This window comes from Papilio xuthus, unplaced genomic scaffold (genome assembly GCF_000836235.2).
Source record: "Papilio xuthus unplaced genomic scaffold, Pxut_1.1 DF825928.1, whole genome shotgun sequence".
In the NCBI taxonomy this organism is placed as follows: Eukaryota; Metazoa; Arthropoda; class Insecta; order Lepidoptera; family Papilionidae; genus Papilio; species Papilio xuthus.
The window spans coordinates 2,683,271-2,700,314 of record NW_013532721.1 but is presented as its reverse complement, the minus strand read 5'-3'; the positions used below and the strand labels follow the sequence as shown (position 1 = coordinate 2,700,314).

Sequence of the window (17,044 nt, the reverse complement as noted above, 5' to 3'; positions counted from 1 at the left end):
CCGCCCCGCCCACACTGCCACCAGCGTCACTCGACCCCGCGCCGCTAATTATTATGAATGATACAAGTAATTATTAACTCTATTTTCTTCCGCCTGAAGACTACGAGTCATTTTTATTTCATTAATACCAATTTTTGGTAAATTTCACAGAAGCTATTCCACGAAGCTCATATCCGTCTTTAGTATCGGAATCTGTCCTGCTGCCATCGCCGCCATCGCCAAAGTCGCCACCCACACCGCCTACACCCCTCACGCCGCCTTCTCCGCTTTCGCCCGAGTCGCCCGCGCTGCAGCCGCCCCCCGCCCTGCAGCCCGCCCTACTGCCCGCCCCCAGTGACGTCATGCCTGCCAAGACTAACGGCGAAGCTAAACCTAGGCGGGAACCGAAAGGCTTTCGGTAATGTATTGAAACTTTTGTAGCTTATACTTCGCGTTTCTTGTACATTATGTGATAGAGTAAACAGTATGATGTATGAATATACAGGATAGGTTCAGCGCGGCGCGTGACGGAGCACGGGGCGATGGTGAACGGCAGCGTGGATCGCGGCAAGATGGGGGCCCGTCTTCTACCCGGCCGCGGGGACCCCGACTTCGGCACGCCCGTCTGAGTCCGGCACGACACGTCAGAATACACGGCTGAACGTTCATCATCACATACGTCACGTTACCGTTATATCCGTCACGATAACGCGACGTGATGTGTGTATGATGTAAGCCGTACGTAGAGCAGAGCCGAGCCGATAGCAGATAAACTAAATACAGATTATGTTGCATGCTCTCGGCGACACTAGCGCCACACGTGCGCTTACTACTAAAGAAGTTAACTTAGTTCTTCTTTTACAGCTTCCGATTGCAATATATAAAACTAATTTAGTTTTAAATAGGTTAATACATATATTATTTTAGCATATATTTTGCGATTGACACAATACAATGGAAAAGTACCATTACGGTAGGTAAAGAAAACTAATTTGTTTTATGTCGTCGTCGACAATGTATTTGACATTTAAAACAAATATTTATTATAATCTTAAAATATATTGCTTTTGTGATTTCAGTTTTATATGTAGGTAAATTTAATATGAAAACAATAAGGAATTTGGTTTGTCCTACAAGTGTTACCATGTAGTAAAACTATAAAGCCCAGTCGACAGCAAATTATAAGACGTTACGCGGCTGCTTTTAGATTTTATTTAATAATTAACAAAATTTTCCTCGTGATCCTCAAAGTGTTATAATGTCGAGGTCAATTTAATGAGTGTACTTAGTATAATAAATTTTTAGTCTTAAGTTTTACATTTCTATAAAGTATTTAAAGCTTTAAATATATAATCTGTGTATGAACTCTACATTCAGCATCTCGTCTATGATTATCGTTTCTATGAATTGTAAAATGCTCTATGGTATAACATTTTTCATTTAATTAGTACAAGACCTTATGTGATTTGAATTTAGTTGCTACTATTGTATTCATTATGTTATTGTTCCGAGTACTTCAAATAATAATACCTACGCTTTTAATAATGAGATTTAATAAGGTCTGTATTTTCATTGGTTAAGAAATTATCAGTAAAATAAGACTACTTTCTAAAGCTCAAAAGTGCAAATAATTTCGTACTAAGAAAAGAAAATGAAACAAAAAAATCGAAGGAGAAAAGAAACGAAAAATATGTACTGTAGCTTATATAGTTTTTTTTTTAAATTTAACTATTGTTTAACAGTTGTTTTAAAAAGGAGGGTGTCGTAGAAATCATTACTAGAGCTAAAGCCGTTACTGCACTAACATACATATAATGGACGACTTTGTTTATACATCGCAATGATTTGTCGCCTCATCGGAGCTCTCCCCACTTCCTATTCACTCGACAATTTATTTAATTGGACACATAATGTAGGGACACGGGGAGGGATCGCCAGAATTTATATACACAAACATTTAGCATCTGAATATCTGAAAATATAATGATTGAAATTTTCATTTTAAAACTGAATAGCGTTACTCGAGTCACACTGACGTGAGTATACTCAATACATTTTATGCTCTTGTCACATTTGTGAAAGATGTACATACATTTTGAACAGGGTCAGCATAAAACAAAGCTGTCATGTCGCTAATTGTGCGGAACGACTTCGCCCCCGCGATTCAATTTTATGATGACATGTAGCTATGACATTCTATTAATGCCAATGATATTCAAAATAAATCACTAACAGCTCTACGCTAGTAGTAGTACTATTAACGTAATAGACTCGTATAAAATAAATTTTATACCTAAAAGTACCAAATGAAGACTTAAGAATTGCAAACAAATTTTATACAGACAGGCAAAAGGCGGAAATGTGAAGTTTGTCTTGTGTTATAAAATTACGTCTTTTGTTTGCAAAGTTTAGGACTTGTGATTTAGCGTATAATTGGCGTATGAGAGATTGTTACAGCTAGTCAACGTCATCGCAGAGGTGTTAAACAGTATGTAATATAATGACAAATATTAAGGCAGTCAGCGGCGACGTGGCGGATTATCACCAACAGCTGTCTGGATAACTGCCAATTGTATTTTCGACGTAGTATCATTCTCAACATGTTTACCGACTTATTGGCATACACCTTAACGTTTACATTGTCCATTTAGCTAAAAAAAATATGTCCTCTTATTTCTAGGGTTACAAAAAACGACATTTAAAAACATTCTTCACGTCTGCCAAGATATTGCAAGCTCCGTCTACAATTGGCATAGCGTAGGGAACGATAATGAATGGTGCATCTCTATACCTGTAACTATGTGCGCTATATCTGTTTGTTTACCTTTCCAAGTACCGCTGGCAATAACACTGGGAAGTAATGTTTTAGTAGATATATAGCTGGTAACAAATCTACGTTAATTAATATCATAAGGGTTTCCGTTTTGATTCAAACGGGATTAATATTGGGTTTCTGACATCTAAATCACTGTATAAAATAGACCACAAACAGACTTCTATACTTTTTATTTCCTTTACTACTGTTATTGTGGCAGTTCACTGAGTTTATAAAACTATTTGATTGTTTGATGAATCACTGAGGGGTGACGTAAAGTGAGGCGCGGTCTGTTTGTCTAATAAATGAATGTAAATGGATCGAATCCGCCGAATGTATCCTATAGCGTTTCTGTTAATTATGATTGCCTATATATAATTTCGCGGTTGAATAGTTAGCGTTTATCTTAATATCAACGTCTTTTGCAAGTTGTATATTCAAGAAATTGATTTAACATTTAACTAAACTATTCGGTGAGTTAAAAATACTTTAAATGAGATCTCTATTTTTCAAAAACAAGCTAAGGTTACACTTTTTCTTTTTAAATGGGCATGAGTGAAGACTGTTAAATCGATAATCTAGTAAAATTACGTAATACTTACCTTCTTTTTTATATTTAACTTATTCATTTTATTAATTAATAAGATCAATTATAAAACTATACGTGCTTGTGAATAAGGATTTCTTACACTTTATATAGTATCTACTAAAGTGTAAAAATATAAGCTTTTAGTGTAATAAAGTAACTTAAACCGTTTTCACAGCGACATTTTTTTCTCATGTTAGAAAATAAGACATCCAAGGCCTACAAAAATGGACTATTGTTTGTATTTTGCGAATTTGAACTGAGGTCGATGTGATATTCGAAATTATTTTTAGTCATTACTATAATTTTTTTTAATTACTTTCCTTGCTAATTAGAGTAATTTTATTTTCAGACTATGTTTAAATAAGAACTAACAACGGATTATGGGGTTCACAATTCTTTATTAATACCAATATCCGACTCGCATTAAAAATTCAACTTTTACAAATTGTATGAGAAAATTATACCTCCCACGATTATTTTACTTTGCTTTTACTAAACTAATCTTAAGTACTTGAGCTATAAGTATCAACAATCTTATAAAATTATCGACACTTAACATAGAGTTTTCGCAGCCCAGTAATAATTCCGTCAAGTGTGCTCTAATTTTAGCCATTGTGTATGATAAAGTAGTATGTAATTATAAATGATCTTATCATTTTTCAACAATGCTGATAGAGCAAGATATTAAAAAAAACAAAGAAGGCTGTAAGACATTCCATAAATTTTTGGATTATCATATTGCTATGATCAAGCTGAAATATAGATTTATGTTTTTTTGCAGGAGAACTATAATAGATTTTTTAAATGTCCACTGAATGATATGCCTATGTACTATTACGTGAATTACAATTGTATTTGTAAAAACCTTTGTGTTTTATTGTGTCAATACACTAAATTCAATCTACGAAATATATCCTTCATCTTTTTGTATCATTCTCCTCACCCCTAACACTAACGATTCTCAAACTCGATAATGATTATTAGAAAAAATGGCAACTGATAAAAAAAAGTTCCTTCATGCGCCTGCGTAAGTTTCACCGAATTCATTGTTTTATTTTCCTTTCATATTTTAGTTGGCGCATTCAGGCAACGAAGGACTTGATAATATTTCATACTTCCCACTTTGAACTAGACATCGAGTTAAAAATAAGAATTAGGTAATTGTAAAAAGGAGTAGAAATTTTAGTAATGCCATTATGGTAACACTAGAAATGTCATATTGAAATGACAGTTCTGGAGTGGTAATTATTATTACTCTAACAGATCGACTAATGGCCAAGCCTATTTTTCAATTTTAGTGTTTTTTGCATGTATTTTATACAATTATATTCCTGCTTTTAGGTACTTTTCAATCATGGTTGTCAAAGTATACATAAGTGGTATTTCTGGTAACAAAGAGGTACGTTTAATATTAGAAAATTCCTGGCTACAACCGGGTGCCTTTAGTCTTTTTTATTAAACTGAGTCATATAACTTTTGTTTTCGATTACGTGATATCACTTTCTTTTAGGTAAAAAAAAGGCAACAGCGTGTCTTGATGATATTAGATTCTAAAAACATAAAATATGAGATCATTGACATAACGGAGCCTGGCAGGGAAGATGATAAAGACTTCATGCAAAACAATGCCAAATGCAACGGGGGCACCGTCAGCGACCCCAACCCGCGCTCGCCACTGCCTCCACAACTATTTAATGACCAAGAATATTGTGGGGTAAGTACAATCAAAAGATATATTCGTTTAGTTATTTACGTCAATGCAACTTCTGTCCATTTTATATTTCCTTAATTCTTCTATACAAGTATGCCAATTCCTTTAAAGCACTGAGAACCACACCCTAATTAAAATTTCTAATTGGTTTTTGGATGAGTACAATATGTTAGAAACTAAAAGACTTGGTGGTTAAAATGTTGTGAAGGTACTATTCATTTGGAGTTGAGAAACTTAATAAACAAATTAACATTTTTTTATCACATATGATACTACAACACCGTGTGATACAAACAATGGCTAAGCATTTATTTTTATCTATTGTTTTCATTGTAACTTTACATATTTAGATATGTATGTGAAATATTTAAGTTTCAATTGTCATGTGCAAATTACTGATATTGATGCTTTATGTCCACTTCTTTTCTGATATAATTTAATTTTAAAATATAATATATGTTGTTGTTCTCCAAGCTTAATGGGTGGTAAAAAGATCTTTTAACAAATTACAGGATTATGACCACTTTGATTTGGCAAATGAAGTTGATACACTCGAGCAGTTCCTGAAATTGGAGCTTCCTCCCGAGGAGCCACCACAGACTGAAAAGGTGAGAGCTTTATATTTTGTAGCAATACTTTCCGCCTGAGGAGGCCATACTACTCTGAATCCGCATGGATGAAGGGGAAGAGTTCCAATATGCTGTTTTGGTAGCCACATTTTCACAATCGCTTTTATGTTAAAACTAATTTTAAAATTGTATATTTCAAGGAAAATGCATTGAATGGTGATGTCAATGGAGGTAAGGTCAGCAAAGAGTCGAAAGAGAACTCCCAGGAAAGGGAAACAGTTGTTTCCAATGAAACTGGGGAAAAAGAACCTTCACCTGTCAAAGAGACCACACCTAAAGCAGATTCCCCTGCAAGAGATGCAACACCTACTAAAGAAGAAGCAGTAGAAGAGAAGACAGAACAAAATGATGGAGATCACAATGAAGCAAAAGCAGAGTCACCAACTAAAGAAACTACCCCAGAAAAAGAAAAGTCACCACAGAGACAAAAGTCCATTGATAAAGAACCAACTCCAGTAAGAGAAGATGAAGAAAAAGCACAAAATTCACATGAAACCGAAGAGGCAGTGAATGGTGCGCTGAGGTCTCGCGAACAATCTGAAGAGGTGGAAGTGGATGAGGAGCAAACAGGTAAAAGTGAAAAGAAAGCTGATGACCCATCCGTAGCTCTCATCCAGAGCGAGCAGGCGGCCGCCGAGTAACAGACCTGCGACATTACTTTGCTTTTCAGCTCAAATCAGTATCCTCTAGCACTAAGCGAGCACTACTCATTAAACTCATTTTGTTATTTATATTGCATCATTCACTTCTTTGACATATTTAGTCATTGTATATAATACAAAGAAGTATTTGTTGAGAATTAATGTTATGTGGCGATGTATATTTACGTCTTATGAAGTGGCCTATTATCAAATTAACATTAGACTATTAATGAAATTTTAATGAAGTTCGAGATTAAGAATTCTATTTAATAACTTTACCTGTCATTTAAAGGCTTTGTATTATTTAAAATATTAATATTTGATTTTATGTTTTGCGAAATTTTTTATGTTAGAAAGCGAGATGAATTTTGATGTATTAGTATACAAATAATTTACTTTGTAAGTTGGTTGCTTCTAAGAGTGCTCTACTGTATCATTAATAATTTTTTATTTTTTTATGACCATGACAGTTTTTAAGGTCAATTAGAGTTGTAATGAATCGATCTGAGGTGCTGTCAGTAATGGCAACATTATAGCTCAAACTCAGTTAAGATGAGCATTCTTATCAGTAAACTACGCTGCTTATTGTTTTGTATCAACTGATCTTTTTTTATCATTTATTAATATTACTATTAAAGACAGATTTTTTAACTAATTTTTCATATGAATTATATAAAATGCCATATAATTTTAATTCTTTTATTTTTTCGAAAACATCGCTTGAAGGAATAGTGTAAAACCTAGTCGCTATTTTTTTTTGCCATATATAGCTAATTCCTAGTTTGGAGCGACTCATATACCATTAGCTTTATTGCCAAAAGCTATGTTTCATTATGACGACAATTATTAAAAACTATCGAAATTAAATTTTGATGGAATAGATTTTTTTATCCTATTGTTTTAATAAAATAATGTCAAAATTGAAGTACATTTGCTCATTGGAAGATTGGAAGTTTTAAATTACTAATAAACTTGTCGCAGTGCCCACAGATAGCGGTATAAATAATGTGAATTTTGATAACGTTTATATATGGGGGTAACCAATTAGGCTGGTTTATTTCTTTTTGGATATCTGGATCTTTATTTTTGTGTGACTTTTTTGATTTCAGTAAGAACAGCAAACGCAGAACTTGAGAATATTTTACAAATTTCTTAAATCCTTAAATAAGTTTTGGAATCTGTTCAATAGCTATGAGAAAGTAATTAAAGCTTAATTTACTTTGCATAGAACAGTCGTGGTAGTATTAATTAAAATATTTGCTAAATAGTTTAGCAAAATAACTATCGTTAGTTGTATAATGAAGTATAAAGCTTTGATATGTAGCTAGTACAATTATTTTATTAATATTATAAATGCGAAAGTTTAGTTGTATGGATGGATGTTTGTTAGAAAGTATCTCTAAAACTGTTAATCTGATATAATATTGAAGAACGTATAGACTACTGATGAAGTTTTTTTTTTTAAATTCGGTCGGTCGCGGGCGACAGCTAGTATCGTATAATGTTGAACTCTTCAACTCGGTCCAGTGCAAATCACAATCAATCAATCTCTTCAATTCGATTCACTTCAACTCTCATGAACTCTAGGGAAGAACGTTTGCCAGAAAATTGAACTAATATTGATTACAAATTGCGAGTGAACCTCTACCGTATGTAAAGGCGACTTGTACTTATTTTAAAATGTGTGCCCTTAAGAATTGGGAAAGGAAGGAAACAGCGCAAACACAACTTAAAAAAAAAAAACAATTTTTCAAATTTATTTATAGTTTTATCAATCATGGTAACACGAACTTTTGGATGCCTCTTCTTTTAACCTGTTTTACTTATCCTTAAGGTTTAAAGTAAGTATTTAAAATCCAAAGAAATTTCATGAGCGTTTGTAATAATTGGCCAGTGGGAATAGACGGTTGATTCGGAATACTGCAAATTGGGTGAGTCATGATGAATTTAATAGAGGCAGCAAACCTTCGCATGTTACTGTGCAGGAGACATTAAATTCAAATAAGTACCGTAATCGTTTGCTAATTCCGCAATCACAGTAAATACCCCAACCTTAACATCAGTAATGATTCTGTAACCTATTCTACCAATTATATCCAACAGCAAGAAACCTTACGTTATTTATCTAGCGTTATACGTCCTCAACAACAATTGTAAGTCCTTGAATACGGAGCTCGGAAAAGGAACAGAAAATGATCGGAATGTGTCAACATGTCACTTATAATACGAAGCTCAAATTCGGTGTGTTCGTGATATTGCCGAAGTTAACTATTTTTTGAGTTTGTTAACTTATATCACATTTGAGAAAGTAATTTTGAAGTATATACTTCACCTACATGAGAATGACAATTTACATAGAGATGTATGACTAGCTTGCTGCAGTAGTTGGGGTGCGGCGCAGTGGGCGGGGCGCGTGCTGTCCGGGGTGGCGGCGGCGTGCGCGCTGGCCGCCGGCCGCGACCTGCCCGCCCTCACGCGCACGCTGCACGACCTGCTCGCCCTCACCTGGCACACCGAATCAACTCTCACAAATAAACAACACTCAATCTAAAGCATTATACATGTTTATTCCCCACGATTATTTTGAGCAAATAAATTCTCTTAATAATTTATTACATATTTAACTTAACATAAATATGATATATAACATTTTATATAAAATCTATAATGGAAATGTAGTTCAGGTATCTAACTCACTTTAGTTACATTAGCTATGCTATGATGGTTAGCGAAAGTAGCCTCTACGACATTCATATAGTCTTCTTGTGTGCGGGCAGCGAGGGCGCGGGCGCGGGTGCGGGCGGGGCCGGGGCGTGTCCCGGGGGGCGAGCGCGCTCCGCCCGCAGTCCGGGCGCGGCGCGCAGCCGCAGCTCGGCCTCCGGGAGCTCCTCCAACATCGTCGCTTGTATATTTTTATCTAACGTCACTAACCGCTGCCGAGAATTCTTGTACTCCTCGATCAAACTCAGGTTACGTTTTATTCCGTCCACCAATTTGACGACGGAGTACTCGCCCATGGCGGCGCCCTCCTGCAGCTTGGAGCCGGCGATCTTGGCCATGGATGAGGTCTTGACGTCGGTTACCAGCTGCAGCAACCACTGGCGCAGGTTGTTCAGAATGGTCATGGGCCCCTCGTATTCGTTGGGCACGATGCCGTCCACTTCCGATTCGAAGAACGACAGCAACGGAAACCATATTCTTGTCCTGGAAAGGTCGATAAGTCAATTAAACGACTTTAAAACTTCGATTTATTCCGATTAAAACGCATAACAAATTGCCTATATTCTTTTGTTACATATTTTCTAATTAATATATTTTATAAGGCCACGATTTTATGATTCTTAGAATTAAGATATCTTTCGTAAAAGCGTAAAACCAAATAAAATAAAAAGAAATTACGTAATGTCCTCTCACAATTACTTTATCAGCAGCAAGTCGTATTTATTAATTTAAAAATAATTTAAATTTATGTGCATAATCTTATAGCATGAGTTTTTGCTAAGTTAGAACTAAGAAAAAGTTGACCTTAGAAAATATGTAACCTTTTACACTTCGCTCTGTTAATACTATCTATGTATTTCAAAACTATAGTAGAACAAAATCAATTTAAATTTCTTTTTTGCTGATACAATAAACATCGCACAATACGACTTTATTTAAATTAAAAAAAAATCATGGAATTAACTAAAATAAAACGGACCTGACGGTTGGTTGTCGCAATAGTATGATGAAAAGGATAGTATGGTATATCAAACTGCGAATGCTTTATAACTTAATAAATAAAGAAATTCAACAAGGAAATAAACACAAATATTACTTGGCCCAATACTACCGCTATGTTAACTCAAATAACATGTTTTACGACCCATTGTATTAAATAAAAACAGCATTTTTTATTGTCAGATGCAACGTTTATTTTACGAGTTTACTTGCGCGCAATCAAGTGTGAAAGTTGGTCATGGTAAGCAAGCGTAAAAATTAAAATAAAAATTATTATAAAATTAACGCCTAGAAACTCAAAATATTGTCGCATTCATTCCTCCATTTGTTTCAGCAGATATTAAAAAAAAACGGAAAGAATGGCTTTAATCTTCTTACTTAGGGATCATCCATTATTCACTCGGGATCGAAAGGAGGTTTCCAAAAAATCACAAAACATCACAATGATATCACAGGTTTAAAATAAGATATCGCGTGTATTTATTATTTGTCTGATGACGTAAACTTAATGAATAAAATATTACTTTTTTTTTTAATTCAATACAAAGTAAGTACAAAAAATGTCCGTGATTTTAAGTTTAGGGCTATTCATACTTTTATAACCTGGTTTTTTATAAACCATCAAGTAATTAATTGCCGACCTCTTACGCAAATCCGACGTTTACTACAATGTTGTCATATATTTATATTACATTTTTAATCTCCTAACATTTTAGCGAAGATTATTTTAGTCTTGGCCTTGACGCCGGCTATTATATAGTTGCACCTTGATCGTTCATTAAAAATAAAAGTTTACGATACGACACATATGAGATATCAAGATTTATTAATAATTGTGGTTTATTTTTTATTCGTAACATACAAATTCATTACATACATTTTATTTAAAGAAGGATATATTCACGCTCATAGACGTACATTTTAAATTTTTCGATGCCTTGGACAAGGAGAACCTTGGTTTAATTGGTACCTAATTCGGTTGTCAGAACAATATAAAATCAATTAACATACAAATAAAATTATTACCGAGATCTAAACAACTACGTTAATGTTTTTTTTTTAAATCACCGATATTGCGTCTGAAAAAACGATTCGAATATGTTTTTGAACATTTATACATAAAATAACCATCATGGTCACGTTAAAAATCGTCATCGGAGCACTTTGGCAATCGAATAGACAACGACTAAAGATTTATCAAATACAAAGAATATCTTACGAACATTAGTTCAGTTGCATAAACTTTGTATTATATAAAAAAATGTCATAACCGGATAAATTTAACTTTCTAAATTTAGTTTACCAAAAATTCCATTTAATTAATTAAAATAATTACTTAGTTTAGTTGCTGTTAAATTAAACAAATTACACACTGACCTAAAAGTATTACATCACGTCAAAATGTAACACCTATCAGATCACGACGCGTTTTGTGACTAAATAATGACTGTTCAGAAAATTATACAAAAAGGTTAAGTATCTCCGCTTCCTATATGTCCCATCCCTGCAAAATCCACTTTCCTTCCCACCATTTTATTGTAAAAGCGTGAGAAGAGGAAGAGCACTTAAGAGAGATAGATAAGAGTCTTACCTGGAGGAATCATTCTGCATGAGAGCCTGGTTGTTTGAAAGCGTGTGGTAGTAGAGAAAGAGGCGCGACGTGATATAGAACGCGATGAAGACATCAATGGAGTAGTGCTCATGCGCCGCCAGGATGAAGAAGATGCCGAACATGTTCATCACCCACGTCAGGATGTGCAGCAGATACAAGCTGCGTGATGTGTCTAAAACATACAAAAAACACAATTGATTGTATTAATATATTTTATATTAATTTAAATTGACCTTGGTAATATGTCACCGTCGTTGACCACAATTTTTTTTTTCTTTGTGTCCAATGATTGGATTTTAACCTAGACACCTACTTTACCTTGCTAATGCTTGTTTTCCCAATGCATTTTTTATAGATGGTTGACCAAGATCGTGCATATCTACAATTTACATTTGACCCTACAAATATAGGGTTCATATTAATTGAGGGGTGTTATAGATATGTATCAAATTAATGTTATATGTATACAAAAGTATGCCAAGGATTGTGGACACAAAGAACAATTTTGTGTCGCTCGATACATATTATCAGTGTAAAATAAAACGAGTCTTTGTTTCTTGGCGATGTAGTGACGTAAAATAAATTGCGTTGAACTTCTTACAATGTCGCATCAGGGTTGTCACATTGTTATACACGAGATTTCAAATAGACAAAAAAATAATGCCATTTATTTGCGTCGTTTCAAAGTAGTGACTATTATTTCAAGGATATAGTATTTCTTGTCTCGAATTGTGATATATCAGATTTTCTAATGTGTGTTCAGCAATTATAAAGACAAATAATTTATTAGAATTCAATTTGACTAGTCTCTAGTCTTATGTATTGTCGCATGGAAAAACAATGACATTATACGAAACTTATAGTTACGTAAATGCTTATAACGTCGTATTAAACAAGCAAAAGCTAGTCCCGTGGACTTTAATTCCTCGTCTACTTTACTCCAGTACAGTAGAACAGTAACTCAAAATCAGTACTGGTATACAACTGGCATAATGCAAACACTAACGCTCCAGTTAACCCATGTCAGTATGTAAACCAGGCAAAATAAGAGTATTTGTAGTAGTGTAGAGTGTTAATAGGCTCAATACCGATAGAGATCGGTATTGAGCCTATTTACGATAAAGTAGCGCACATGGTAAACTGCGCAAAATACTGTCCTCTTCCTTGTTTATCTAACATATTTAATGCGTTAGATAAGTACATTTAGCAAAATACGCATTCTACGCCTAAATTCTAAGCCGGGTTTTGTTAAAGTCGCCACGCCTAAAATAAAGATAAATTGACGTGTTTTAACAGCATTTACGTAACTTACGTAAAACATTAATTTTAGATAACTGCCTATTAAACTTCAATGGAAAATAAAATGCTAGATATTTCACATTTATTATCACATGTTATTAGAAATTAATAACAAAAATATACATTTAAAAATTACATAATTTTATGTATATGCGTCGGATTATTTTGGATAATGTACAATAAGATCGTAGACTTGACCGCTAAAGGCCCACTTTCCCTTATCGTACGCATCAGCACGCACGAAGTAGTAAGACGCAGAGAGACATATCCGAGATACTAACCAGAGCTAATTGTTTACAAACATTAGAATATTTAAAAAATCAAACAAAGTGCATGCGTAACAAATAATAGTATACGTACTATATTAGTACACTGAATAATGAAAGTAATGGAAAAATATAAGATGATCAAATTTTGGACATTAAATACTGTAACAAAGAAAATAGGTGGGTCGGGTCAATTTTAATTTCTTAGAACTAAGAGTTTTGATTTTATTGCTTTATGTAATGTTAGTCACAACATTTCTATGTTTATACAATTATACGTAAACATGATTTGTTTTTGAACGTTAGAGTTTAATTATCATAATATTATGTAGTCAGTTAAATTACTAGGCAATAGATTAAACACATAAATTAGAATTATGTGGAAAATATTTACAGTAGTTTGAATCGAAGTTCCTACGTATTAAATAACTTTAAATAAATACATAAATAATAGAAGTAAGAATTGATATGTAATACACAACCATAATTGTCGATGGTGCAGTTGTTAAGCGCTTGACTGGATCGGAACGATGTCTAAACGTGCAGGTTGAAACCCAAATGTGATTTTCGACGTTGTGACCACTGATTTGCGATGTGTTTTAATAACTCTCGAAAAAACATTTGGCTTAGATTATGTTATTATATTTTAATACTATAATATTATAGAATTCTACAAAGTCCTACAATAGCATTACGTATGTGTGAATTCCTCTGACATGTATGGCAGGGACTTTCCGATACATTAGCAAACAGGATGAGGCTATTAAGAATTTAAAGGAAAAAGCAATTTATATCAATAGTGTAATATTTAATTAAATAAAAACCTACACAACATGACTGCAATATTTTAATATTATTTAACTGGTTGATAACAAATATAGAATATGCCTTTCCTGCATGTTATGTGTAAAGAAATAAACTATATCAGTATACCTGTCGCGTAAATCGTTTTAAAAATAATAAGGGATTCTTTTTGTCATGATGTCTTTGAAATATATTTGTTTGTTCAACATAATTTGTAAAAAGAAACGAAGATAAAAGAAAAGACAATTCGCTGATTATTATCAGTTTAGAAGTCACCGACCTACTGTAACCTGGTTTACGTTGTTATTCATAAAATGTTGATTAAAATAACTGTTGTTTTTTTACATCAAGATATTCTTTTCTATAATTACTATTAAAACAAATAGTACTCACATTCAGTGATAAAGAAGTTGAGTAAGGTCAAGGCGACTGTGTGTCCTGAGAACATATAGTCGCCGCAGGTGCGTACGCCGCGCACGGACATGCCCGCGCCGCTCCAGATGTCGTAGGCCTGGCGGAGCCGCCGCCCCCACACGGTGAGATCGTCAGCGGGAGGATAGAAGCGGGGTTCGCACTTCAAATGTGACCCCGGCACAGACAGCGATGTTATCAGCATTGTGAAACAACGCAGCAGGAACACTGTCCCCGCTAGCGCGAAAAAACGCCGTAGAATTATAAACCTGATGGATATAAGCTTACAATTTAATCTAATACTACTCAAGATATCTTTTTGTTTTACTGAAAAAGGCTCAAGATTTCTTTGGCTCAAGTCATTGTGTACCCTCATATATGTCATGTGAAGTTGATGACCAACTTTATTTTCCAAGGTAGCAAACCACTAAATGGCCTGATATCACAATGTCTATATACAGTCAAATCTTATTAAGAGTGAACTGGATAAGTTAGAAACCTCTATAAAAGAAAGTCAATGTCCCGATGGACAACTTCCTTAGTAGGGTTAGAGAGAAATCCTCATCAACAACACAAATATCATGGTTTCCGTGAACTCTCCCATGTCCAAGTTTCACTGTATTAACTTTGTATCTATTAGATATGATTGGCATTGTAGTTTTTACTAATAAAGCTTAATGAAGCTTTAATCTTTATCAAAATTGTTACACAAATATAATATTATAGAGTACAACTGAGTCATTGAGGAAATAAACTGTTTATCTATTATTGTATTGACACCAAAGTCCCAGCGCAACAGTGACGCATCAATCTTATCACTGTCTTTATAAAATAATGCTTATCTTTGCAAATAAATAATTTACAGACAAAAAAATATTATTAATCATTTCACTACTTAACAAGAAACAATAAACAAAAGAATTAAATATATAAATAAAGTAATAACATTGTTTTATTTCTCTTTCTATTCTCATATGTGTTCTGCCTAATGACTTGTGCAATTTCCCAATTTGATTTCTACTACTTGGATGGATTTCGAAATTCAATGAAAAACAAATATTATTCTGGAATAAAATGTTTCAAATAGAACTGACCTATGCTTATGGAAGAAGAGCACAATCACCCATATTGCCATCAGCAGCGAACCAGTAATCTCACACATATCAAATGCCCATGGTATATGTGGGACATTGTCAAGGAAAAGATCTGGCAGTGGAGGATATTTCTTCATATCTGGCACCTTATCATGCACTATCACCATTACAACAGCAGTAACCCATGTGACCAGAAACACATATCCTGGAAAAAATTATTACAACTTAGGATTTCATTTCTAGTTTATCAGTCTTGATATGTGTCAAAATAATTGAAAAAACAATAACATACACACCGAGAGCTATACAAGTTTTCCAAACTTCTGGTTTTAATTTAGAAGCTTTCACATCAGGAGTGAAATTTGAAATGCAATCTGTATTTTTGCTATAAGAAAGTTCATTCTGCAATTGATTATGCAGGTTATAACTTAAATGTGATAAATTGGTTCCCAGGAAATTAATATTTGTAGCCGGATTGTTAAACACAGGATCATCACAAAGTCCGAGTTCGAACATAGAAACACGGTTTTTCTTTTGTAACTTTTTCACTAACAAAATAAACCTCTTCCTTTCACCAAGTTTTAGTTGGTCAAACGGATATTCATAAAAATCTCGATCAATAAATGAAAGAAGACATTTTCCATCAATATCCTGTGATCTACAAACGTCGATTATATGGCTGGAAATTTTGTCCCTTTGTAATAAATCCAGTACTTCTTTGTTGTTCCATTTTATTACATCCACTTCCATATTTACGAAAAACCTTTGATTTTCACTTTGTGTTGCTTGAAGGATCTGATTTAATAACACATATATTTGAATAGAGTTATTTTATAGCCAAGCTTATATGTACAACTGAATTGAAATAAATCGGACTGAAACATTGTTTATATGGTGTCACAAAATTTAATTTAGCGCACTATCAAAAGTACTTAGGCCAAGACATGAACTACACCTTCAAGCATGGCAGTGTTTTGTACACATAAGTCATAGTGATTTTTACTCTTAAAAATCAATCGCTTTAAGCGCTTAATTCCTGGGTAAAAATGTTACTTAATTTTCAATGTTACCAGATTCTTTTTTATTTCAGAGATTATTTAACAGTTTGCAAAATGATCTGGTTTACAAAAGAAAAGTATTAAACTGTCACTTGTATACTTTTTTTCTGGGAAACCAGTAAAAGGAATATATTTTTTATTTATTCATTTTTTTAGGTGTGTTTATTTGTAACCTAAAAAACGAATATCATAGACGGAATATATGTAGACCTACAAGGCAAGACTATCTGATGGTACTACAAAATTTGTAGTTACATACTCTTTGACCTGACCGGGTGGGGGTGGGAGTGGGCACCAGGGGGTGGAAACTTAGAAGAAGGACGGTTTGTATGGAAAGTGGCGCCACCTTTTATATAATCGTAAACATCATTTCATCTCATGGCTGAGAAGAAGCATCATTTCTGTCATCGAGACAT

The 17,044-nt window shown here is 33.9% G+C and overlaps 4 protein-coding genes across 5 annotated transcripts in view; 3 read left to right on the top strand and 1 right to left on the bottom strand.

Moving 5' to 3' along the window:
* LOC106125047 (Golgi-associated PDZ and coiled-coil motif-containing protein-like) overlaps positions 1-48 on the top strand; it is a 48,809-nt gene extending 48,761 nt beyond the window's left edge. Inside the window, exon 13 of the mRNA XM_013322132.1 lies at positions 25-48. Within this exon, the coding sequence (XP_013177586.1) occupies positions 25-48 (24 nt within the window). The remainder of the gene's footprint in view (positions 1-24) is intronic.
* LOC106125496 (vegetative cell wall protein gp1) lies at positions 7-1,042 on the top strand. Its single transcript, XM_013322724.1, has 3 exons — positions 7-66; positions 151-397; positions 485-1,042. Exons 1-3 carry the CDS (start codon positions 54-56, stop codon positions 606-608), a joined length of 384 nt encoding a protein of 127 aa, XP_013178178.1. The 5' UTR covers positions 7-53; the 3' UTR covers positions 609-1,042.
* Positions 1,043-4,619: 3,577 nt separating this feature from the next.
* On the top strand, positions 4,620-6,645 carry Sh3beta (SH3 domain binding glutamate rich protein Sh3beta). Of its 2 annotated transcripts, none has more exons than XM_013322194.1 (4): positions 4,620-4,782; positions 4,894-5,097; positions 5,607-5,702; positions 5,864-6,645. In XM_013322194.1, the coding sequence occupies exons 1-4, from the start codon at positions 4,738-4,740 to the stop codon at positions 6,362-6,364; spliced, it is 846 nt and encodes a 281-aa protein (XP_013177648.1). In that variant the 5' UTR covers positions 4,620-4,737; the 3' UTR covers positions 6,365-6,645. The 2 variants fall into 2 exon arrangements, with proteins under 2 accessions (XP_013177648.1, XP_013177649.1); XM_013322195.1 differs by having other exon boundaries at positions 4,620-4,785; positions 4,896-5,097.
* Positions 6,646-8,912: 2,267 nt separating this feature from the next.
* Positions 8,913-16,563, bottom strand: LOC106125477 (Sphingomyelin synthase related). Its single transcript, XM_013322702.1, has 5 exons — positions 15,867-16,563; positions 15,571-15,775; positions 14,459-14,745; positions 11,676-11,868; positions 8,913-9,568 (listed from the first exon to the last, which is right to left on the bottom strand). Exons 1-5 carry the CDS (start codon positions 16,318-16,320, stop codon positions 9,115-9,117), a joined length of 1,593 nt encoding a protein of 530 aa, XP_013178156.1. The 5' UTR covers positions 16,321-16,563; the 3' UTR covers positions 8,913-9,114.
* Positions 16,564-17,044: the final 481 nt, after the last annotated feature.